At 40.7% G+C, this 24950-nt stretch overlaps 1 protein-coding gene across 4 annotated transcripts in view; it reads left to right on the top strand.

Annotated features, from left to right (window-relative positions):
- LOC126457215 (ATP-binding cassette sub-family A member 7-like) overlaps nucleotides 1–24950 on the top strand; it is a 594847-nt gene that overhangs the window by 99833 nt on the left and 470064 nt on the right. For all 4 annotated transcript variants that reach the window (XR_007585450.1, XM_050093334.1, XM_050093335.1 and 1 more), the window contains exon 11: nucleotides 12559–12736. Coding sequence is in view for 3 of the 4 variants with exons in the window: in XM_050093334.1 (XP_049949291.1) it covers nucleotides 12559–12736 (178 nt within the window). In the remaining variant the exon portion in view is untranslated. The remainder of the gene's footprint in view (nucleotides 1–12558; nucleotides 12737–24950) is intronic.

Below are 24950 nucleotides of genomic sequence, written 5' to 3'. Positions count from 1 at the left end.
TGCAGTCAAATGGTGGTTATATCAATTCAAAAATTCTACGTTAGTTTGCCCCCACAAAAGAGAAAACAAAATCATTGTATATTGATAATGCTCTGATGAAACTGCAAATGCTGTTTTTGGGCGATCCCCTGGCACTACTTGTAGCTAATGATAGCCACTCTGCAGGGCCGTGGTAGAAAAATATTTGCACTGCCTCACATTGTCCAAAGTTTCCGTTACATTTGGTATCAGATAAGCATCTGGAATCATAAGCATATTAGGACACCTGTAATCCCAGCAAAAACAATAAGCTATGGTTCAATCCATACTCTCCTTTGGGCTGATCCTGTCTGGTGCCTCCCTAGGGGTTTGTCCTTTCCTCAATAATACAATCTCCTAACAGCTCATGAATAAATTTGTCCATCAGTGGTTGGATGTGATGAGGCTTGTGGTATGGTCTACAATACACAGTTGGCTTGTTCCCAGTTGGGTTTGTGTGTTGTGTTGTTGGGGTGTTTGACAGTGGTCCATGAGAATCAAACAAATCTTCAAACTCTGATAACATGCTCCATTGCTAACTTTTCTGATCCTTTCAAGTGCTTCCCTTGTACCGTAAAGCAGCTTGCTTAAATGTAGGGTCCAAATTTGCTGTATCCAAATAATCTTCCTCTGAAATATCCAAATTCGCTACTGCCAACCCTTTAGACAACTCTGTGTCCATGGTCCCAAAGGTACCTGTTGCAACAGGCATAAGCTGATCACAATCTAATTTCCGTACTTGAACCACACTGCTGTGTACGAAACATCGCGCTTTATCTAACTCCCAATTTTCCACACACAACACATTTGCCATCAAATTAGTTCTCACCTCCCCTAGTTGTTTTCCTACACCTTCTTGTACATTATCATGGTAATTGATCCTTAGTTGCTGCGCATGGAGTTTAAATGGTTCCCCTTACACTAGGGATGAACCTTTTGGCTATATGAAGCAAAATTTTCATACAGGCCCAAGAATTCTTTACCACTGAACCTAGCGAGTGTATTGTACATGACCTACATCGTGGTGGACCTACATAGTGGTGGACCTACCCTCTTTTCACCATGAGATCCAAAACTGTCACAGACACCTGCAAACCCATGTACGATAAAAAGTTGTTTTCTTCCATCCACTAAGCTATCTAACCAAAATTCCACCACTGCGCATGTTTTAGTTGTTCTTATATTTAGTGGGGATTTGCCAGTTACCTCATTGGGAATGAAGAAAGCTCGATGGGTATGCTGCCATCAGGGTTGGAGGGTAGTGAGAAAATAAAATATTCATTGTGAAAAAATTACTGGACTAGTCCCCCAGGTTCAGGGTTGGGCACTGGGCTAACAGTGCATCCCATAAAAAAGAATTTTTTGAAATGCCAAGAACATGCCTCGGATGAAACAGGAAACAAAAAATATCAAAAATGGCATACAAACAGGACTTAAGGTTTGGAACATGGAACATTAGAAGTTTGGCAACACCTGGGATTCTCAATAATCTGTGTGAAGGACTTGACAAATATGAAATGGATCCAGTAGCACTGCAAGAAATGAGAAACCTAGGAATAGGAAAATCAGAATGATGCAAACACATTCTATATTACAGTGGATTGGATGATGTAAATTTCCAGAAGGGTGTAGGTTTTGTGGTGAGTACAAGAATAGCAAAGGCAGTAACTGATTTTCAACCAATTGATGACAGAACAGCTTTTAGACTAAGAGGTAGATTCACGAATATAACGATAATTACACTACATGCCCCAAATGAGGTAATGGAGGACGAAAAGACAGACAGTTTCTGTGATATACTTGAAGAGTTAAGTAAGACAGCAGGATGTGATATGAATCTCATTGTTAGAGATGCCAATGCTAATGTCGGAAGGGAGACTACTTGGAAGTAAATAGCAGGTATAGAAAGCTTCCACATTGAAAGTAATGATAATGGCGTGAGACTACATAGTTGTGCAAGTGCAGCCAACCTAAAAATTTATGGGTGCCTACTTTCCAAGGACGGACATTCACAAGACAGTTGAAGCAAGGGCACCTGTACCTGGGGCCAAGAGTGGGCCACTCCTCCCCCCCCCCCCCACCTCCCCTCCCCTCCTCTCACTCCTCCCTAGCTCTCAGGAGCATGAAAAGATGTAGAATATAGTCAGGTGCTTTTCTTTCAAGAAAATGACTTAAAAATTGGTATCATGTAGGTTCTTAACAGGGTCGGAACTGGAACTTTTTTATGACTACTTGAAAGTCACCATTCGTCTTCCAAGTATTAAATATACTATGTATGTCCAGGTCATGCCTCCCCCCCCTCCCCCCTTCCTCTCCCCCCCTCCCCCCCCCCCCCCCCCCCCAAATTATTGTACGGGTGATGGGTGCCCTTGAACTTTGGTATTGCGTGATAGCAAAACAAAAAAAAACAAATATACCATTTCTTGGTAGACCAAAGGCATGAAGCAGTCTAATTGATGTGAAAAATGTAGGAGGAGCCGAGGCAGACTGTCACCAAGGTATGACAACAAATAGTTATAAAAAAGCCAAGGGGATGAAAGAGCATAAAAGAATGGAATTTTTATGTAGACATACTGAAAGATAGTGACAAGGCACAGGAATTTGTCATTAAGCTTCAAAATAGATTTTAACTTCTAACAGTAGAAGACAACTGCAGCATTGAAGGCCAGTGAGAAATGATAAAAACAGATGTGGGAGAGGTAACAGTAGAAGTGTTCAGAAATAGGAAAGAAGAAAGAAAAATCCATGGTTCTCCGAGGAAAAACACATACAGGAAGATTCCAACGAAGGCAAAGAAGCATATGAAAACATTAATAGAGAATCAAAAATTTTCTCAGAGGGAAAAGAGAAACATGTGGAAAAACTAATTAAGAGAATAGAAAAGAATAAAGGTATAGGGAATGTGAGAGATTTTTAAGGGTTAATTATGTTCATCAGAAAAGGGTGCATACCACTACTAATGTATGGCATTAAAGATAAATTCTGGACAAATGCAAGTAGGACTCATGCTCTGAGGGTTCCATATAAACTTAATTATGTATATAGATGAGAATAATAATAATAATGATAATTTTGTGTGGTTCAATGGCCTGGCACAAGCCTTTCTATTGCATATCACTTCAGCAACTTTCATATATGTATCCTACCCCAATTATCCAACTGAGGAAAGGAGACCTATAGTTTAACACAGAATCTGAACCATGTATTGTTTCTGGTGCCTCCTCACATCATAGGGAGGTGAAGGCAAGGTTAAAACATGACTAGCAAACCTGTGACCAAGATACAATCCTATGACCTCTCAGTTTGAAGGCATGCCCTTTACCACTAGACTATCAGGCCAAACATGTATGTAGATAGTTCAGCTATAGGTTATGACAAGTGAGTTTGCAAGTATCAAGATATATGACGTATATGGCCATATCTTTTGATTGCATTGACTTAGAAGCTTGCAGTTTTTACACTGCCAAGTCAAATTTAATGATTCTAAGTTAATGGGAGGTACTCTACAGGTTTTGGTGAGTGAGTTTGTGAGTATCAAAAAGTGTGACATACATGGCTGTATCTTTTGACTGCATTGACTTACAAGCTTGAAGTTTTCACTTGGCCAAGGGACTGTAGGCCTACTTGTACCTGTTATTGAGAAAAAGGGGTCTCAACAGTTGGACAACAAAGTGGTCCTATAAAGGTTTTGTTTTTACCGATTGAGAAACAAAACCCAAAAAGTGGCAATACAGCATTGAAAAGAACAAAAGATATGGAAATTTGGAAAGAATATTTTAAGGAGCTTTTAGATGTTACAGAAATGGAAGAACAACCATAAATGGAAGAACAGTATAAATGTCAAAACATAGAGCCCTTAGTTGCACTGCCGACAATGAAATATACAGTAGACACAATCAGAGTACTATAAAACAACAAAACTCCAGGGAGAGATGTAACACCTGCTGATCTACTTAAAAATGGAGGAGATACATTTGCAAAACAAAAAAATAAACTTTTTACCAACATTTGAAATGAAGAAACGGTGTCAGCTGAGTGTAAAGATGTGATTGTAGTATCAGTCCATAAAAAGGGTATGTAAGCAAGAATGCAGAAACTGTAGAGACATCTCATTAATTAGCCTAGAAAGTGTTCTCCGACATTCTCCAAAAAAGTTTGGAACCACATTTAAAATAAGTAATAGATGATAAATAACTGGATTTCTGAAGATTTGATCTGATAATTGTATTGAAGTCATATCAAAATACTGGGAATACAACAGAATAGTGCAAGTATTGTTTGCAATTTTCAGAAATCCTATGACAGTATAAGCAGAGAAAAGTTGTGGAAGAGAATGTAGAAGTTTGAAATACCAAAGAAGATTACAAATCTGGTAAAGGTTACACTGGAAGACTCAAAAGGGGTTATGAAAGTGGATGGAGAATATTCCACAGCTTTTGACATATAAACAGGTGTCAGACAAGGAGAAGGAATATCACAACTCATGTTCACCAAAGTAACACAGAAAGCACTGGATGCAGTGAGTGAAGCAGATGACCTGAAAATACTGGCAGGAAAGCTATTGGAAAAAACAAAGGAAGTGGGATTAGAGATAAATGACGCCAAAACAAAATTTGTGAGGGTACAAATTAAAACACAAGAAGACAGGAAACCATGCAGATTGATAACCACATGTTTGAAGAACAGATAACTCTGGGGGCTATAGTAAACACCAAAAATGATGTTGTTGTTGTTGTTGTTGTGGTCTTCAGTCCTGAGACTGGTTTGATGCAGCTCTCCATGCTACTCTATCCTGTGCAAGCTTCTTCATCTCCCAGTACCTACTGCAACCTACATCCTTCTGAATCTGCTTAGTGTATTCATCTCTTGGTCTCCCTCTACGATTTTTACACTCCATGCTGCCCTCCAATACTAAATTGGTGATCCCTTGATGCCTCAGAACATGTCCTACCAACCGATCCCTTCTTCTGGTCAAGCTGTGCCACAAACTTCTCTTCTCCCCAATCCTATTCAATACTTCCTCATTAGTTATGTGATCTACCCATCTAATATTCAGCATTCTTCTGTAGCACCACATTTCAAAAGCTTCTATTCTCTTCTTGTCCAAACTATTTATCGTCCATGTTTCACTTCCATACATGGCTACAGTCCATACAAATACTTTCAGAAATGACTTTCTGACACTTAAATCTATACTCGATGTTAACAAATTTCTCTTCTTCAGAAACGCTTTCCTTGCCATTGCCAGTCTACATTTTATATCGTCTCTACTTCGACCATCATCAGTTATTTTGCTCCCCAAATAGCAAAACTCCTTTACTACTTTAAGTGTCTCATTTGCTAATCTAATTCCCTCAGCATCACCCGACTTAATTCGACTACATTCCATTATCCTCGTTTTGCTTTTGTTGATGTTCATCTTATATCCTCCTTTCAAGACACTGTGTATGCTGTTCAACTGCTCTTTCAAGTCCTTTGCTGTCTCTGACAGAATTACAATGTCATCGGCGAACCTTAAACTTTTTATTTCATCTCCATGGATTCTAATATATACTCCAAATTTTTCTTTTGTTTCCATTACTGCTTGCTCAATATACAGATTGAATAACATCGGGGAGAGGCTACAACCCTGTCTTACTCCCTTCCCAACCACTACTTCCCTTTCATGTCCCTCGACTCTTATAACTGCCATCTTGTTTCTGTACAAATTGTAAATAGCCTTTCGCTCCCTGTATTTTACCCCTGCCACCTTTAGAATTTGAAAGAGAGTATTCCAGTCAACATTGTCAATAGCATTCTCTAAGTCTACAAATGCTAGAAACGTAGGTTTGCCTTTCCTTAATCTTTCTTCTAAGATAAGTCGTAAGGTCAGTATTGCCTCACATGTTCCAGTATTTCTATGGAAATGATAAGAAACAAGAAATAGAAATGAGGATCAGTGCATTATCTAGAGCTTCACATTCACTCAGCGCATTTCTATCACCCAAAATTTTTTCAAGAGGAACCAAAATATGGATTTATAAAACTAAAATCAGACCACTATTACTATATGGGGCAGAAAAATGGAAAATAGATAAGTATACAGAGAGGAAGACAAATGGTTTTGAAAATTAAATGCTGTGAAGATGTAGGGAGCAAATAATGGGCCGGCCACATCTGTAGTGCAGCAGAGGGATCAAGATTGAATGAGGTGTCAGAGAAGAAACCCAAAGGCTGCAGACCTCCAGACAGACTGCAAATAAGATGGAGAGACCAGGCAGCCAAGAATCTTCAGATAATTGGAGCAAAGGAAGATGATTCCAAGAACAGAATGCTGTGGAGGAGACAACTTGCTGAGGCCGAAAACCAACTGTGTGTTTATGGGGCGAGGAAAGTGAGAGTAAGGAAGTGAGTACAACTACTGGGAGTTGTGCTCAGTGGTCATGAAGCCCCAATTGCCATTTAATGGTGGGTTACTATTCCCATTCCATGTGTCTCTGTCACGCCTCTTATTAACTTTCTGTCTGTAGTCTCATTCCTGATGCCCTACTTGTCCACATTTCTTATGTGTTGGCCGATGACATCCCTACCTTATATGGCCTGTCTGCCCACAAGGACAACATTGGACTTATGCTGAAAAAATTCCCCTTCTATCTTGACTCAGGTGACTGCGTGTACTTCTTCCAATGCTTTTGCAGTCCCTCCGGCTTCTGTCAAGTCTTTGGGAATTTCGCCCATACTTGATACTGTGTGAGGCATCCTCCCAAAAATGTGTCAAATGATCTCTGTTCTGCCTCTTGCAGAATGACCCTTTAGTGACATTGCTCTCTGTTAACTCCCAAGTCTTGACATTTAATTTCTAAATCCTGTCTACAAAGTTCTGAATACACTCCCCCTGTTTCTGTGACACATTGTTTCATTTATCCCTATAATGATTACAGATGTTCTTCTTTCTGTGTTGTAACTATCCTGCTCTTAGACTCTTGGACACAGGTGCATTCTGTAACTCCTCATTCTACAACATGTATGGCTTAGCATCTCCCACCAGACATAATTGAGACATGTGCAATAAATCTTCCTCTGATCAACATCCCTGCTTAGCAGAAGTTAATAAGATATTCATAAACGCCAACTCATAATCTGCTGTGTTACCAGAAAAAAGGAGAAACTAAGCTAGCAGTATTAACGTTTATGACGGATGTCATTGTAATGAATAAGGATTGTTCTCTTGTGTCTTTCTTCAATGCCTCTAACTGGTTGCGTAGTTCTGTATTGTCTGCCTGCATCTGTACCATTTGATTTAGTTAGGTGTAGAATGGTCAGTGCAGGTGACCTCTACTCACATTTCAGATATTTCAAAGCCTGTGCCTACAATACAAGGAAAATATTCAACAGGAAAGGAACCAAAACCAAACCACAAGGGTGAAAAAATGGTGCAGTGCACTCACAATGTTGAAGTGTCGTCATAGACTGATGCCCCCATGATATCACTCACAGTTTCTGCCAGCACTTCTGATAGCAAAGTGTAGCAGTCCAGGTTGCTGACCTCTACATAGTCACCTGAGGACAGCGGAAAGACCACATCGCTGTCAGGATGCGAGTTTGGGTGACCTCAGGGAATGCGTAATGTCGGGTATGTGGCGATGGAGCAGCCAGAGAATGCTCTCTGATGATGCAGAGCTTTTATTGGTGGCTCATTATATACAGCAAAGTCAGCCATTGCTCATGTTGAGGAACCACTAAGATGGAATGCGATGTTGGCAATGCTGGAACCAGTCAGCTGTGTCAGCCTTGCTGAGTATGCAGTGACAGTACAGCCTACCATGGAGAATCAGTCAGCAGCAAGCACTGTCGGCAGGCTGACAAGAGGCAGCCCATACTTGAAATGGCCCGGGACAAACCCAAGACCTCCAGAGCTGATGGGGTGGTAGGTGTGGGTATGCGCTGAATGGCTCCACGAAAGTGGACTTGGTTCAACGCATAAAAGCATTAGATTAGCTGGCACTAGCAGTGCTGTGACATGTGTAATAGCCAGTGTGGTCAGAGGTGGCAGCTGGCTGGTGCTAGACTACATCGATACTGAACTGAAGTCTAAGTTAGGCCAGAAGTTCATGCACAGTACAGCACTGGGGGTAGTCAGATCCGAAACCAAGTCTGACATCCGGACAGGACATGCCTAATGGTGGGTGATGGGGAGACAAGTCCCCAGTGCAGGTGATCTACGGCTGGGCTGGGGTTCCAGATATACTTATCTGGGCAGTGTTGTGACAAAAATGCCCACTTGTTGTCTCACACACCTGAAAAGTGTTGTCCCAAGCATTGTACATGGAGCAAGTCAATTTGTCATAAAGCAGCTTGCAGATGTAGGACACAGATGTAGCAGTATTACAGTCTTGCCACTGGATTTTCGTAACTGGCAATCTATTTCTAGCTTTTCAAACCAGTCTTACAACAGTGACAAATGTGGAACTGTTCTTGGTATAAAATGTTTGTTTATGTTTCACGCTTTCAGTGTACAATACCTCATAACCAAAAGCTAGGTCACAACATAAACAAAAAAGTACTAGCAGAACATAAACAATTTCATATTTTTATTTTGAGTGTGATGTTATTCTGTGAACAAATGATTCTTTCTGTAGATTAGGCCAGAAAAATAGGGTTGCCATTTTTTCTGATATTTGTCTGTAAACCATCATTGTTGTGTTTACTGCTAATCAATAAACACAGTGGGTTTCCTCTTATTGGACTAGTAATATTTTAAAACGGTAAATATTTCCAGGAGGTGTGGAATCTGCTTATAATATAATGCTTACAAAATATGGACAAACTATAAAGAAATCACGAAAAAAGGATTGGAAATTAAGAAGGTGAGATACGAATAACTTGAAACAACCACAGATTGTTTAAAATTTCAAAGCAAGCATTTGGCAGTTACTTATTGTTGTGAGAAAAGGAATAGTAAGGATAAAAATAAGGCCTAGCTGAAATCCTTCGATAACACAAGTTAAATTTAATTTACAACAGAAGGAAATATAAAAATGCTGGCAGTGAAACAGTTAAAAGGAAATGCAGATTCCTAAAAGAGAGAGAGAAAGAGAGAGAGAGAGAAGGAAAGTGGAATATTGCAAAGTAGGAATGGCTGGAAGAGAAATGTGATGGCACTTATAGGAAAAGTGAAGAAATTGTTGGAGAGAAAAGAGGAGCTCCTGTATGAACATCAAGAGCATCAACAAGCCAGTACATAAAAAAGAAGATAAGGCTGAACCATGGAAGGAATAAATACAGGGGCAATGTAATGGAAAGAAACATAAAGGCTATTTTATGGAAATGAAAGAATTGGATAAAATGGAGATGGGCAATGTGGTACTGTGGGACATATTTGACAGTGCACTGAAACACCTAATTCAAAACAAGGGACTTGGAGTAGACTACATTCCTTAAGAATTATTAAGATCCATGAGAGAAGCAATTATGAAAAAAACTGAAACTTGGTATGCAGGATATATAAGGCACATGAAACATCACCAGAGTTCCAGAAGAGTGTAATAATCTCAGTACCAAAGAAGACAGATGCAGAAATGTGTGAGTCTTACTGAATCGTCAATTTAATAAGTCAGTTTTATAACGTGAACTCTTTTGTTGGTCTGTGTTTGCATAAAACAATGTCAAGCTGGACCCACAATTTCATATTATTAATAAGTTGTTGTTGAAAAGTACTAACATGAATTAGCTACAGGACAGTGTAATTACAGGTAGAAGCTGACCTTGGGGAACATCAATTTGGATTCTGGAGAAATGTCTAAATGGATCATGCAATACTGACTCCACATTTTATCTCAGATGATAGAATGAACAATGGCAAACCCTTATACACTGAGGTGACAAAACTCATGGGATAGTGATATACACATTTACAGAGGGCAGCAGTGTTGCGCACACAGGGTATGAAAGGACAGTGCATTGGTGGAGCTGTCATTTGTACTCAGGTGATTCATGTGAAAAGTTTCCGATATGATTATGGTTGCATGAAGGGAATTAACAGACTCTGAAAGTGTAATGGTGGCTGCAGCTAGACATATGGGACTTCCATTTTGGAAATCATCAGGGAATTCAATATTCCAAGACCCACAGTGCCAAGAGTCTACTGAGAATACCAAATTTCAGGCATTACCTCAGTGCTGACAGACAATCAACAGTGCATGAAATAACCATAGAAATCAATGTGGAACATATGATGAATGTATCCGTTAGGACAGTGTGGTGAAGTGTGGCATTAATGGGCTATGGCAACAGACAGTTAATGCGAGTGCCTTTGCTAACAGCATGATGTCGCCTGCAGCGCCACTCCTAGACACATGACCATATCGGTTGGATCCTAAATGACTAGAAAACTGTGGCCTCGTCATATGCGTCCCAGTTTCAGTTTGTAAGAGCTGAAGGTAGGGTTCTAGTGTGGCACAGACCCCACGAAGCCACGGACAAAAGTTGTCTACAAGGCACTGTGTAAGCTGATGGTAGCTCCATAATAGTGTGGGCTAACACACTATTGTTTGGCTACTAGGAGACCATTCATGGACTTCACGGTCCCAAAGAAAGATGAAATCTGTATAGCTGACATTGCACCACATCACCGAGATGCAGTTATTCATGATTGGTTTGTAAAATGTTCGGGACAATTTCAGCGAATGATGTGGCCACCCAGATCACTCGACATGAATCCCATTGAACATTTATGGGACATAATCGAGAAGTCTGTTCATGCCAAACTCCTGCACCAGCAACACTTTCACAATTATGGACACCTATGGAGGCAGCATGGCTCAATATTTCTGCAGGGGACTTACAACAAATTGTTGAGTCCAGGCACTACACTGACCAAAAGGAGGTCTGACACGATATTAAGAGGTATCCCATGACTGTTGCCACTTAAGTGTACATAGCATTTATAGATCATGAAAAGTGTTTAGACAGTATTGACTGCAATACACTTTTTGGAATTCTGATGTTATCAGGAATAAAACAGAGGGAGTGAAAGGTTATTTATGACTTGTATGGAAACCAGACTGCAGTTATGTGAGTTGGAGAGCATAGCAATTGCTGAGACGAGAATGAGTCTGGGTATAGCCTATCTCCCAAGTGATTCAGTCTGTATAGAAAGGAAACAGTGGAGAAATTTGAAAAAGAAATTGAAGTTCAGAGAGAAGAAACAAGAGCTTAGAAGGTTTGCTAATGATGCAGTAATTCTGCCAGTGATGGCATGGCAAAGGACTGGGAATGCAATGAATAATGTTGTGAAAAGAAGTTATAAGATTAACACCAATCAAAGCAAAACAATGGCAATGGAGTGCAGTCAAAATAATTCAGGTAATGTAGGGGGAAGTAGGTTAAGAAATGAGATGATAAAAGTAGTGAACAGATTCTGCTATTTGCTCAACAAAATAACAGATAATGACAGACATAAAAAGGATATAAAATACAGACTAGCAACATTAAGGGAAACGTTTTTGAACAAGAGGAATATATTAACGTCAAATATAAATTTAAATGTTAGGAAATCTTTTCAGGGAGTATTTTTTATGGATTGTAGCTTTATATGGAAGTGGAATATGGATGATAAACAGCACAGACAGGAGGAGAATAGAAATTTTTGAAATATTATGTTACAGAATAATGCTGAAGAGTAAATGGGTAAGTTGGGTAACAAATAAAGAGGTTAGAAAAGAGCTTTATGGTAACACCTGTCTATTTTAAAAAGTTGAGGTAGCAGCAATAACAACAAATACAAAACTGTGGCATTCAAAATAATTTTTTTTCTTTTTGTAAAGAAATCACCTTTCAGTATTAATTTATGTATGCGCAATTGTAACATTTAAAGGTACTGCAAATACATAATGACAGCTGCTTTATTACAGTTTTTCCCCAAATTAAAGGGATTTGACAGGTAATATTTGCTACTGATGAGGAATGCTATATATATAATGTTACAGGTTCTTTGGTTCCTCCTCTTTCTATTTAAGATTTTGTTATTTGTGTCAGCTAAGACTTTATTGTTTGTGGATTAGATATGCAAGTTTCATTCTGTCTTTGCTGTAATTTTTTTTTGGTAAAATTATTGCACAACTGGTAAAGTTATTTTCTACTTCCATGACCTCACCTCTCATTTTTATGACTCCGTGTGTGTATTTGTATTTCTCCTCTCCATTTTATTTGTTCTATATTTCTTGACAAAAGTGAAACGTAGTCAAACACAAGCTAGTCATCCTCTGATATACTGTATGGCATAGGCATGGTTAATCTCCAGAGTAGTTCTATAAATCAGTGGTACCCGTTTCTTATTTTTCTTTTGTGTTCTCCTTTTTTTCACATCTAATCATGTTAGCAGCTAAAATCATATACCTTATCCAAACTTGTTAGTTTTGTACAGGTGGTTAGCCCAGCTGTCGTACCTAGAGTGAGTAGAGGTTATTAGTTCAACTCATGAAATAATAAGATTTTTGTATTTGTGATTGCTGTGTAGGTTACTAATGTGTTGGTGATATTACATGATCAACTTTATTTCAGAGGGAAAATCCTGTTCACTCCACGTACTCCTGCTGTAGAGAGGGTGATACAAAAATTGAATGAATCTTTTGAGGTTGTAGTTCAATTTAGGGAGCTGTTGCACTTTTGGAACAATGTCTCCTTTCCTATTATTAAGAAAAATTATCATAATATTACCTCTAATATGCAGTTCATTAAGGTGAGTGGTTTTTCACACTTTCGTTAACATAGTATGAAATGATAACTGTTGACAAGCTGAAATACTTCTTCAATATTACATACAGTTATTAATGTGATTTTGTCCACTTCTCACCTCTGTAGTCTCTCAACAATACAGTAGGACACTGAATCCTTAATTTACAAGATCATGATTCAGATTATTGTCCACAGTTTCTGGGATTTTCCAATAATCCCCGAAGTAAATTCGGAGACTGCTGGGATTATTCCCTCAGAAGGGTTCTCCATCCTTCTCTAACTAACCAACCAAGCTAGCCCTCCATCTCTAATGATAGACTGCTAATCTCTAAGCTTCCTTCCTTTTCTTAACAACATCATAAAGTGTGCATGTTTTAGGCAGATATGAACTACTGAATCCATATAATGTAAGGAATCTTTGGATGCACATAATTGTCAGACTTTATTGGATTAGATTCATTATTCATCCAAAAAACTTTGAGGTTCCCATGATAATGAGAGCTATCTCATACTGGTTGGAGGTCATAAATCAGCTACAGTAAAACTGACTCAATCCATATCAAAGCAAATGCTCGCAGTTATGATCCACAGAGCATGCAAATAAGAAAGTGGCAGCCAAGCATGGAAATGGTTGACCACCACAACAGAGTGACAACACTGTCGTCCAAGAACCTCTGAAAAGTGCTCATAAAGTGGAGACTTTGTGTGGGAGTTTTGAATCTATGGTAATTGATCCTGAGGGATCATCCTGGCAGTCTCTGAATTTGCTTAGGGGATCAAAGGAAAATAATTTTGTGATCTCAAAATCTGTAGTGAGGATATCCTGCTTCTTGTGGAATTTGCTAATGATTTATTGCCACTTTGCTACTAAGAAATTAACTTTGCAGTAATAAATACTGTGATTTGAGGTGGGAAGTATTTTGTGATACAATTTTCGCTTTTGCCTCATTAAAAATTTCCTGTGTGAAACTATGAGTCAAGATATGCTAAACCTTTAAGGTCATAATTATGCAGGTGGTAAAGGATCCACAACTTTGTATTTTGAGATAAGAAACTAATGACTGGAAAGGATTTTTGTTGTTGTTGTTGTTGTTGTTGACATAAATAACTTACATCATAAAAATTACAGCTTCATTTGCAGTACCTATTCAGAGTGACGACTGCCGGTCTCAATGCATGAATTACAATGTTGTGTACAATTTTGCTGTGCTCTCTCAGGTATTCCTGTTGCATGTTGTACCATAAGACAAGCAGTTAGGTTACGCCTAACCACACCACTTCTTCGATTTGTTCTGTGGTCTCATTACTATGTAGCCCTACAGGGAAAAAATCTATAGTAGTGGGATCTGGTGATTGTCCAGGCCATAGGATAAGATCTTGTCTCCTTGTCCAACAATGAAGATAATCTGTGTTTATGGGCAAGTACACTGTATGTTGGACAACATGTTACTGTAATGGCGGGCAGACTCATTGTCAAAGTTCTGGTTTACAGTGTCTGACCACCGCAAGAAAGCATCACCACATAGTGCACCAACTGTATTGTCACACATTTACATCTGTAGCTGCCATCCAAGAACAAGTAATAGACTCCCTCCAACATTGTATGTTATCCCACACCATCAGTCGGAGACCAGCAGCAGCCGAACTACGGAATTACTACCTCATGCGTAGGCTGCTGTTAACGCCACAACAAAAATAGCCTAATTTGGAGTGGTACTGTGACCAGGAAGCATGGAGTGCTGATGAATGCCATTGCTTTGTGTTTGGAGATTAATCATGGCTCTGCACTAACCCTGAAGACCAGTGTTGGTAGGTATAGTGGCGACCTAGAGAGAAGCTCCATTCTTCCAGTGTTTTGGAAAGGCACAGCAATGTTACTCCCAATGTCATGGCAGGAGAGCGATAGGGTCATGGTTGGTAGAGGATTCTGACGGCTTAACAGTACCTCGTGGATATGCTGTGGTTTTACATTTTACCTTTAATGTGACGGTATCATGGTGCCATTTTTCAACAGTACAACACTCGTTCACCCATGGTACATGTCTGTAAGAACTGTCTTCGTGATGTCGAGGCACTCCCTTTGCAGCAAGATTCCCAGATCTGTCCACAATAGAATATGTATGGGACCATCTTTTACATCAACTCCGTCCCAGTGCCAGTGCCAGGAAATCAAGGATCAATCAACAACAGTTATGGGCCACCTTGCCTCAGGAGAGTATACAATGCCCTTATGAGACCCTTCCCAACCAAATAGTGCACGCATCCCGGCCAGAGGCGATGTAATGTTATATTGGTAAGTGGGCTCACATTGCCAAGTTCTGTGATAACCGAAGTACGATCACATACCTTCTCAAACCATGAAGTTTCATTTCATTACTTCCTAACCTTCTGGGTACTTCATTTATTTTTTTTTTTTTGTCAGGCAGTGTGTATTGAAGTGGTATGGCACACTTTTGTGTTGAAACCACATCCTCTTGTAAAAAGTAGGGGACAGTCTCCAAAATATTTGGAAGCACTTCTCAAGGGAACACCATGTAACATGCAGCAATCAATGGAGGTGGCAGTAAATGAAGTCATGTTAGCTGATCTTGCATAATTGGAGCCCCTAAATTGACAGACAGTTACTGATGATAGTGTGAGACAAATAGGCCATTATGATTTTCATCACTGCAGATGTGGCTATTGCAGCAGTTGGAGAGACCATAACAGCTGAAAGCTGCCTTAGACATGGACAACAAAAACTGTAGGAAGTTAGGCACTAAAGAACAGTGGCGGATAATCCAGTCACATTCAGCATTATCTGGTGCCATTGGCTGCATGTTGTATTTATGATATGGGTGTAATTGCTGCTCCACCAATACTCTTCATACTATATTCTTCGAATGGAACACTGCACAGGGAACATGATGACTACTTGATTATGTATCTTTTTCCACAGGATCCAACATCATCTCTAATTCTTTCACACAAATGATTGTCAAGAACTGTGGGTTGTGGGTTGAATGACTCAGTTCTTGTATGTGTCTATACATGGTGATAAATTTCTTCAAATAAGAATCATGCCTCTTGTAAAACTTTGATCTGTACATTTCAATTATGTAGACACTAAATTATTCTGCATCAGATATTAAATGCATGTTGATGAGTTCCTTATGTCAGTAATATTACATCTTTGTTAACCAGTCATCAACTATAAACAGTAGCAAACTCCACCATTCATTCCTACTGCAAAAAAAGGGCCATTAGGGTCATAATTGGATGCAAACCTAGAGACTCATAAACTTACAGAAATTTCTCCTCTACTATGTATCTAGTTTATGGTAAGGCATTCCTCCTTTACCGTCTATCTACATTATGGAAGCCTTATATTCTTCAAAGTAAATGCCATAGATAAGAACAGTAGATTGGAGAGGGGGGGGGGGGGGGGGGGGGAGAGGCACAACAACACACTGTGATATTCATGATAACTTTATGAGACGGAACAAAAACTTACATATGACCCAAATCAACACATCCCTCCACAGAAACTGTACTATGCACTTGGGAGTTAAACTTTATAACAAACTTCCCAGAAACACAGAAGCAAATACTGAGGTCTAAACCTCTAGAAGATTTTTAAACCTATATTTGCAGCATCAGTGCTTTTGCTTCATCAAAGAATGTTTAACATATGAAGTATACTATATAAATGTTTAAATTTATGAAGTTTGTTATTTACAATTTTAAACATGTATCCATGGACATCAACTTCGCCTGTATGCATATAAACTGACTTGTCCAATATTGTATGCATAAGCTGCTTTTGTAGACAACAGGACCAATAAAAAGACAACACAATACACACCACACACAAATATGTCTTGTTTTATTCATGGTAGTGACACTACATCATTGTGTTATGTGGTTATATGTTATGAAACATAAATCATCTTACAAACACATTTCTCACACATACATTCCTCATTTAAAACCCCCACACGATCTGAAATATTCATTTTACATCATTGTTTCCTTATCTTAAAATACTTTGTTTAGAATCTTCTATCATCTGTATAATTGTGACTCTGAAGATTTGGGACATGCTGCATTATCAGTGAATATGTTGTATTCCATGGGGCAATTTTAAGGGCAAGCCTTTTTGACTCTTACTTTACAAAATTAAGTTTGTTTCAAGGGTAAGCCTTTTTGACTATTACTTTACAAAATTAAGTTTGTTCTTGTGTCAACATCAGTATTAGCTATAACATTGACATGGTGGGTGATGAGTGCAAGTCAGTTGATATTAGTTCTCCCCGTTTTCGTATTGGTGTCAAAGGTATTGACTAGCATTTTATTTTGTACTACTATTCAGTGGAACAGCTCATTTTTCATATTACTAAATAGTTAAAACAGTGCATGACATGGGACTCTATTTGCAAGTTACCTATCTAATAGCTTCCAAGGACAACAAAATGTAATTTTCAAACAATGGAAAATCCAGGATGGAATGTAACAATACCAGAGAAGAAAAGTTGCCACTCACCATACAGCAGTGATGGTGAGTCGCGATAGGCACAATAAAAAGATTCACACAACCATAGCTTTCGGCCATTAAGGCCTTTACCGAGCGAGGTGGCGCAGTGGTTAGACACTGGACTCGCATTTGGGAGGACGACGGTTCAATCCCGCGTCCGGCCATCCTGATTTAGGTTTTCCGTGATTTCCCTAAATCGCATCAGGCAAATGCCGGGATGGTTCCTTTGAAAGGTCACGGCCGACTCCCTTCCCCGTCCTTCCCTAATCCGATGAGACCGATGACCTCGCTGTCTGGTCTCCTTCCCCAAAGAACCCAACCCATTAAGGCCTTTGGCAGCAGTGGCCTCCCCATGAACCATGGACCTTGCCGTTGGTGGGGAGAGTTGCGTGCCTCAGTGATACAGATGGCCGTACCGTAGGTGCAACCACAACGGAGGGGTATCTGTTGAGAGGCCATACAAACATGTGGTTCCTGAAGAGGGGCAGCAGCCTTTTCAGTAGTTGCAGGGGCAACAGTCTGGATGATTGACTGATCTGGCCTTGTAACATTAACCAAAACGGCCTTGCTGTGCTGGTACTGCGAACGGCTGAAAGCAAGGGGAAACTACAGCCATAGTTTTTCCCAAGGACATGCAGCTTTACTGTATGATTAAATGATGATGGCGTCCTCTTGGGTAAAATATTCCGGAGGTAAAATAGTCCCCCATTCGGATCTCCGGGAGGGGACTACTCAAGAGGACGTCGTTATCAGGAGAAAGAAAACTGGCGTTCTACGGATCGGAGCGTGGAATGTCAGATCCCTTAATCGGGCAGGTAGGTTAGAAAATTTAAAAAGGGAAATGGATAGGTTAAAGTTAGATATAGTGGGAATTAGTGAAGTTCGGTGGCAGGAGGAACAAGACTTTTGGTCAGGTGATTACAGGGTTATAAATACAAAATCAAATAGAGGTAATGCAGGAGTAGGTTTAATAATGAATAAAAAATTAGGACTGCGGGTTACCTACTACAAACAGCATAGTGAATGCATTATTGTGGCCAAGATAGACACAAAGCCCATGCCTACTACAGTAGTACAAGTTTATATGCCAACTAGCTCTGCAGATGATGAAGAAATTGATGAAATGTATGACGAGATAAAAGAAATTATTCAGGTAGTGAAGGGGGGCGAAAATTTAATAGTCATGAGTGACTGGAATTCGTCAGTAGGAAAAGGGAGAGAAGGAAACATAGTAGGTGAATATGGATTGGGGGGAAGAAATGAAAGAGGAAGCCGCCTTGTAGAATTTTGCACAGAGCATAACTTAATCATAGCTAACACTTGGTTCAAGAATCATAAAAGAAGGTTGTATACCTGGAAGAATCCTGGAGATACTAAAAGATGTCAGATAGATTATATAATGGTAAGACAGATTTAGGAACCAGGTTTTAAATTGTAAGACATTTCCAGGGGCAGATATGGATTCTGACCACAATCTCTTGGTTATGAACTGCAGATTGAAACTGAAGAAACTGCAAAAAGGTGGGAATTTATGGAGATGGGACCTGGATAAACTGAAAGAACGAGAGGTTGTAGAGAGTTTCAGGGAGAGCATAAGGGAACAATTGACAGGAATGGGGGAAAGAAATACAGTAGAAGAAGAATGGGTAGCTCTGAGGGATGAAGTAGTGAAAGCAGCAGACGATCAAGTAGGTAAAAAGACGAGGGCTAATAGAAATCCTTGTGTAACAGAAGAAATATTGAATTTAATTGATGAAAGGAGAAAATACAAAAATGCAGTAAATGAAGCAGGCAAAAAGGAATACAAACGTCTGAAAAATGAGATCGACAGGAAGTGCAAAATGGCTAAGCAGGGATGACTAGAGGACAAATGTAAGGATGTAGAGGCTTGTCTCACTAGGGGTAAGATAGATACTGCCTACAAGAAAATTAAAGAGACCTTTGGAGAGAAGAGAACCACTTGTATGAATATCAAGAGCTCAGATGGCAACCCAGTTCTAAGCAAAGAAGGGAAGGCAGAAAGGTGGAAGGAGTATATAGAGGGTTTATACAAGGGCGATGTATTTGAGGACAATATTATGGAAATGGAAGAGGATTTAGATGAAGATGAAATGGGTGATACGATACTGCATGAAGAGTTTGACAGAGCACTGAAAGACCTGAGTCGAAACAAGGCCCCGGGAGTAGACAACATTCCATTAGAACTACTGACGGCCTTGGGAGAGCCAGTCCTGACAAAACTCTACCATCTGGTGAGCAAGATGTATGAGACAGGTGAAATACCCTCAGACTTCAAGAAGAATATAATAATTCCAATCCCAAAGAAAGCAGGTGTTGACAGATGTGAAAATTACCGAACTATCAGTTTAATGTCACAGCTGCAAAATACTAGCGTGAATTCTTTACAGACGAATGGAAAAAATGGTAGAAGCGGACCTCGGGGAAGATCAGTTTGGATTCTGTAGAAATGTTGGAACACTTGAGGCAATACTAACCTTACGACTTATCTTAGAAGAATGATTAAGAAAAGACAAACCTACGTTTCTAGCATTTGTAGACTTAGAGAATGCTTTTGACAATGTTGACTGGTATACTCTCTTTCACATTCTGAAGGTGGCTGGGGTAAAATACAGGGAGTGAAAGGCTATTTACAATTTGTACAGAAACCAGATGGCAGTTATAAGAGTCGAGGGGCATGAAAGGGAAGCAGTGGTTGGGAAAGGAGTGAGACAGGGTTGTAGCCTCTCCCCGATGTTATTCAATCTGTATATTGAGCAAGCAGTAAAGGAAACAAAAGAAAAATTCGGAGTAGGTATTAAAATTCATGGAGAAGAAGTAGAAACTTTGAGGTTTGCCGATGACATTGTAATTCTGTCAGAGACAGCAAAGGACTTGGAAGATCAGTTGAACGGAATGGACAGTGTCTTGAAAGGAGGATATAAGATGAACATCAACAAAAGCAAAATGAGGATAATGGAATGTAGTCAAATTAAGTCGGGTGATGCTGAGGGAATCAGATTAGGAAATGAGACACTTAAAGTAGTAAAGGAGTTTTGCTATTTAGGGAGTAAAATAACTGATGATGGTCGAAGTAGAGAGGATATAAAATGTAGACTGGCAATGGCAAGGAAAGCGTTTCTGAAGAAGAGAAATTTGTTAACATCGAGTATAGATTTAAGTGTCAGGAAGTCGTTTCTGAAAGTTTTTGTATGGAGTGTAGCCATGTATGGAAGTGAAACATGGACGATAACTAGTATGGACAAGAAGAGAATAGAAGCTTTCGAAATGTGGTGCTACAGAAGAATGCTGAAGATAAGTTGGGTAGATCATGTAACTAATGAGGAGGTATTGAATAGGATTGGGGAGAATAGAAGTTTGTGGCACAACTTGACTAGAAGAAGGGATCGGTTGGTGGGACATGTTTTGAGGCATCAAGGGATCACAAATTTAGCATTGGAGGGCAGCGTGGAGGGTAAAAATCGTAGAGGGAGACCAAGAGATGAATACACCAAGCAGATTCAGAAGGATGTAGGTTGCAGTAGGTACTGGTAGATGAAGAAGCTTGCACAGGATAGAGTAGCATGGAGAGCTGCATCAAACCAATCTCAGGACTGAAGACCACAACAAAGACACACACACATACACACACATTCACACAAACACAACTTGCACACACATCTGCAGTCTCAGAGAGCTGAAACTACACTGCAAGCAGCAGCACCAGTGCATGATGGGAGTGGCAACAGGGTGGGGGTAAGGAGGAGGCTGGGGTGGGGAAGGGGAGGGATAGTATAGTGGGAGTGGTGGACAGTGAAGTGTTGCAGTTTAGATGGAGGGCAGGAGAGAAGGTGCGGAGGGGGGAAGGGTTAAGTAATGGAAAGGAGAGAAATAAAAATAATTTAAAAGACTGGGTGTGGTGGTGAAATGACTGCTGTGTAATGCTGGAATGGGAACAAGGGAGGGGGGGGGGGGCGAGCTGGATGGGTGAGGACAGGAGGGTTACGGGAACGTAGGATGTATTGCAGGGAAAGCTCCCACCTGCGCAATTCAGAAAGGATACATATGGCACAAGCTGTGAAGCAGTCATTGAGATGAGGGGTATCATATTTGGTAGCGTGTTCAGCAACAGGGTAGTCCACTTGTTTTTTTGGCCACAGTTTGTTGGTGGCCATACGTGCGGACAGACAGCTTGTTGGTTGTCATGCCTACATAGAATGCAGCACAGTGGTTGCAGCTTAGCTTGTAAATCACATGACTGGTTTCACAGGTAGCCCTGCCTTTGATGGGATAGGTGATGTTAGTGACCGGACTGGAGTAGGTGGTGGTAGAAGCATGTGTGGGACAGGTCTTGCATCTAGGTCTATTACAGGGGTATGAGCCATGAGCTAAGGGATTGGGATCAGGGTTGTGTAAGGATGGACGAGTATATTGTGTAGGTTCGGTGTATGGCGGAATACCACTGTAGGAGGGGTGGGAAGGATAGTGGGTAGGACATTCCTCATTTCAGGGCGCGACGAGAGGTAATTGAAACCCTGGCAGAAAATGTAATTCAGTTGCTCCAGTCCCAGATGGTACTGAGTTACAAGGGGAATGCTCCTCTGTGGCAGGACTGTGGGACTTTGGTAGGTGGTGGGAGACTGGAAAAATAAGGTGCGAGAATTTGTTTTTGTACAAGGATGGGAGGAGAATTACGGTCAGTGAAGGCTTCAGTGAGACCCTCAGTATATTTAGAGAAGGGCTGCTCGCCACTGCAGATGCGACGACCACGGGTGGCTAGGCTGTATGGAAGGGACTTCTTGGTATGGAATGGGTGACAGCTGTCGAAGTGGAGGTATTGCTGGTGGTTAGTAGGTTTGATATGGATGGAGGTACTGATATAGCCATCTCTGAGGTGGAGGTCAACATCTAGGAAGGAGGCTTGTTGGGTTGAGTAGGACCAGGTGAAGCAAGTAGGGGAGAAGTTGTTGAGGTTCTGGATGAATGTGAATAAGGTGTCCTCACCTTCAATCCAGATAGCAAAGATGTCATCAATGAATGTGAACCACGTGAGGGGTTTAGGATTCTGGGTTTTTAGGAAGGATTCCTCTAGATGGCCCATGAATAGGTTAGCATAGGATGGTGCCTTGTGGGTGCCCATAGCCGTACCACGGATTGGTTTGTAGGTAATCCCTTCGAAGGAGAGGTAATTGTGGGTGGGGATATAGTTGGTCATGGAGACTAGGAAAGAGGATGTTGGTTTGGAATCCATAGGGCCTCTGGAAGGGTAGTGTTCGATAGCAGTAAGGCCGAGGGCATTTTGAATATTAGTGTACTGGGAGGTGGCATTAATAGTGATGAGCAGAGCACCGTGTGGTAAAGGGAAAGGAACTGTGGTGAGTTGGCCGAGGAAATGGTTGGTATCTTTTATGTAGACCCCTTTGAGATGTTGAATACTAACACTAGCAGTAGTACCGCTGCTAGCAATTAACGTAATAGGTTGAAGGTGTTGGTCTACGAGAGCAGAGATTCTCTCAGTGGGGGGGTATATATATATAAGTGCTGGCAGGTCGACAGACACACAAACAAACACAAACATACACACAAAATTCAAGCTTTCACAACAAACTGTTGCCTCATCAGGAAAGAGGGAAGGAGAGGGAAAGACGAAAGGATGTGGGTTTTAAGGGAGATGGTAAGGAGTCATTCCAATCCCGGGAGCGGAAAGACTTACCTTAGGGGGAAAAAAGGACGGGTATACACTTGCGCGCACACACACACACATATCCATCCACACATATACAGACACAAGCAGACATATTGAAATATGAAATTGGACAAGGGAGAATTCAACTGGAAGGAAAACATTAATTTAGCAGGAGAAAATTTATGCGCTTCGTGGTGAGCAGTATTAAAAGCAAAAGATAACCAGTTGAGAGAGAAATCCCACCGTTATTGTGACCCAGAATGGTACGCGATGAGTGCGGACTTTAAATTCCTATTGATTCTTGCAGTGAAGGACGATTGTGTATTATAAAGTGCAGTGGTAATATGAGAAATCCCCTGGTCAAAACAGAATTGTTTAAACTCTTTAGAAACAAAAGTGGGGGCGTTATCGCTCACTAGCATCTTTCGCGGGCCAAAGCTAGCAAAAACCCCTTTGAGATGTTGAATACTAACACTAACAGTAGTACCGCTGCTAGCAATTAACCACACAAACCTGGTGAAGGCGTCCACCATGACGAACACGAAGCGATTGCCTCTCTGGGTATGCAGTAAGGGACCCAAATAGTCAATATAGATTTTGTCTAAGGGTCGAGATTCTCGTGTAGATTTCAAGAATCCTTTCTTGGGCCCAGTATCCAGCTTCACCATCTTACAAGACTCTCACCCTGTAACAAGCCTTCTTACATCGCAGACCAATCCCTTCCAAGTTAACCTTTTGCTCACCTTGAGCCGGGTTTTATGAAAACCTAAATGTCCCCCGCACAAGGACTGGTGAAAATATTTGAAAATTCCAGGCACTAAACTCCGGGGTACGCATAATTTAGGGACCTTATCGCGGTTAGTGTGAAGGCAGAGAAACCCCTGTTCCAAGGAGTAACCCGGAACAGTTTCCCGGGCTCTAAGTCTATCTATCACGGTTCGCAATTCGGGGTCCTGTTGTTCCTCCTCCTCAACGTTACTGAATAGAGATGGAATATCAGTTAACACCGCGATATTACAAGTGGCTAGCTCCAAATGATCGTCCCCTTCCTCGACTTGAAACATGCGACTCAAAATGTCCGCCACTTGATTCTGTCTCCCTTTAATATGACAAACATCGAACTGGAATGCCGAGATTGTCACGGCCTAATGCGCTATTCTTCCTGTCTTGCATGGCCGAGCAAGCACCCAACTCAGGGCCTGATTGTCAGTTCCTAAACGAAACCGACAATATTCTGAGTAGAATTTATATTTTTCCAAGGTGAATATGACCGCCAAAGCCTCTAATTCCTACACTGAGTACTTAGTCTCAGCTGGTGACAAAGCTCGTGATGCGTAAGCAAGAGGACGCCTTTCGCCGTCCTGCTCCTGCAGCAAAACAGTCACCACCCCTACGTTCGACGCGTCAGTTTGAACAATGAATGTACGATTGAAATCAGGGATCCCTAATACTGGAAAGGTGCTTATTGCAACTTTCAAGGCGACCAAGGCTGCCTGTTGAGAGTTGCCCCACACAATCCTTTCGCCTTTCCTGCGCAATTGGTTAATAGGTGCGGCCAGTTGATCAAAATTCAGTACGAACTTCCTAAAAATATTCACCATTTCAATGACACGCGCGACAGCCCTTTTATCTTTAGGAATCGGAATGGCATGAATAGCATGAGTCCTGCTATGATAAGTAGTTACTCCCTTGCACGACACAATATGTCCGAAAAAGGATATTTCGTTCCGGGCGACAGTTACCTTGGACGATTTAACAGTTAGACCTGCCTCTTTCAATCGTCCAAAAACCTGATGTAGATGTTCAAGATGTTCATCGAAGTTCGCGCTATATATATGACAACATCGTCCAAATAATTGAACACAAACTTGAATTTAAAGTTGCCTAACACCGAGTCTAACAGGCGTGATAAGACCAACACACCTGTTGCTAGTCCGAAGGGCACTCTATTAAACTCAGAAAGATTGTAATCGGTACTAAATGCCATTATCGGCTTTGATTTGTCAGCCAGCGGTACATGAT

Source organism: Schistocerca serialis, chromosome 2 (assembly GCF_023864345.2).
Source record: "Schistocerca serialis cubense isolate TAMUIC-IGC-003099 chromosome 2, iqSchSeri2.2, whole genome shotgun sequence".
Classification (NCBI taxonomy): Eukaryota; Metazoa; Arthropoda; class Insecta; order Orthoptera; family Acrididae; genus Schistocerca; species Schistocerca serialis.
Note: the sequence above shows the minus strand (reverse complement) of the source record. Positions and strands in the feature narration are given on the sequence as shown.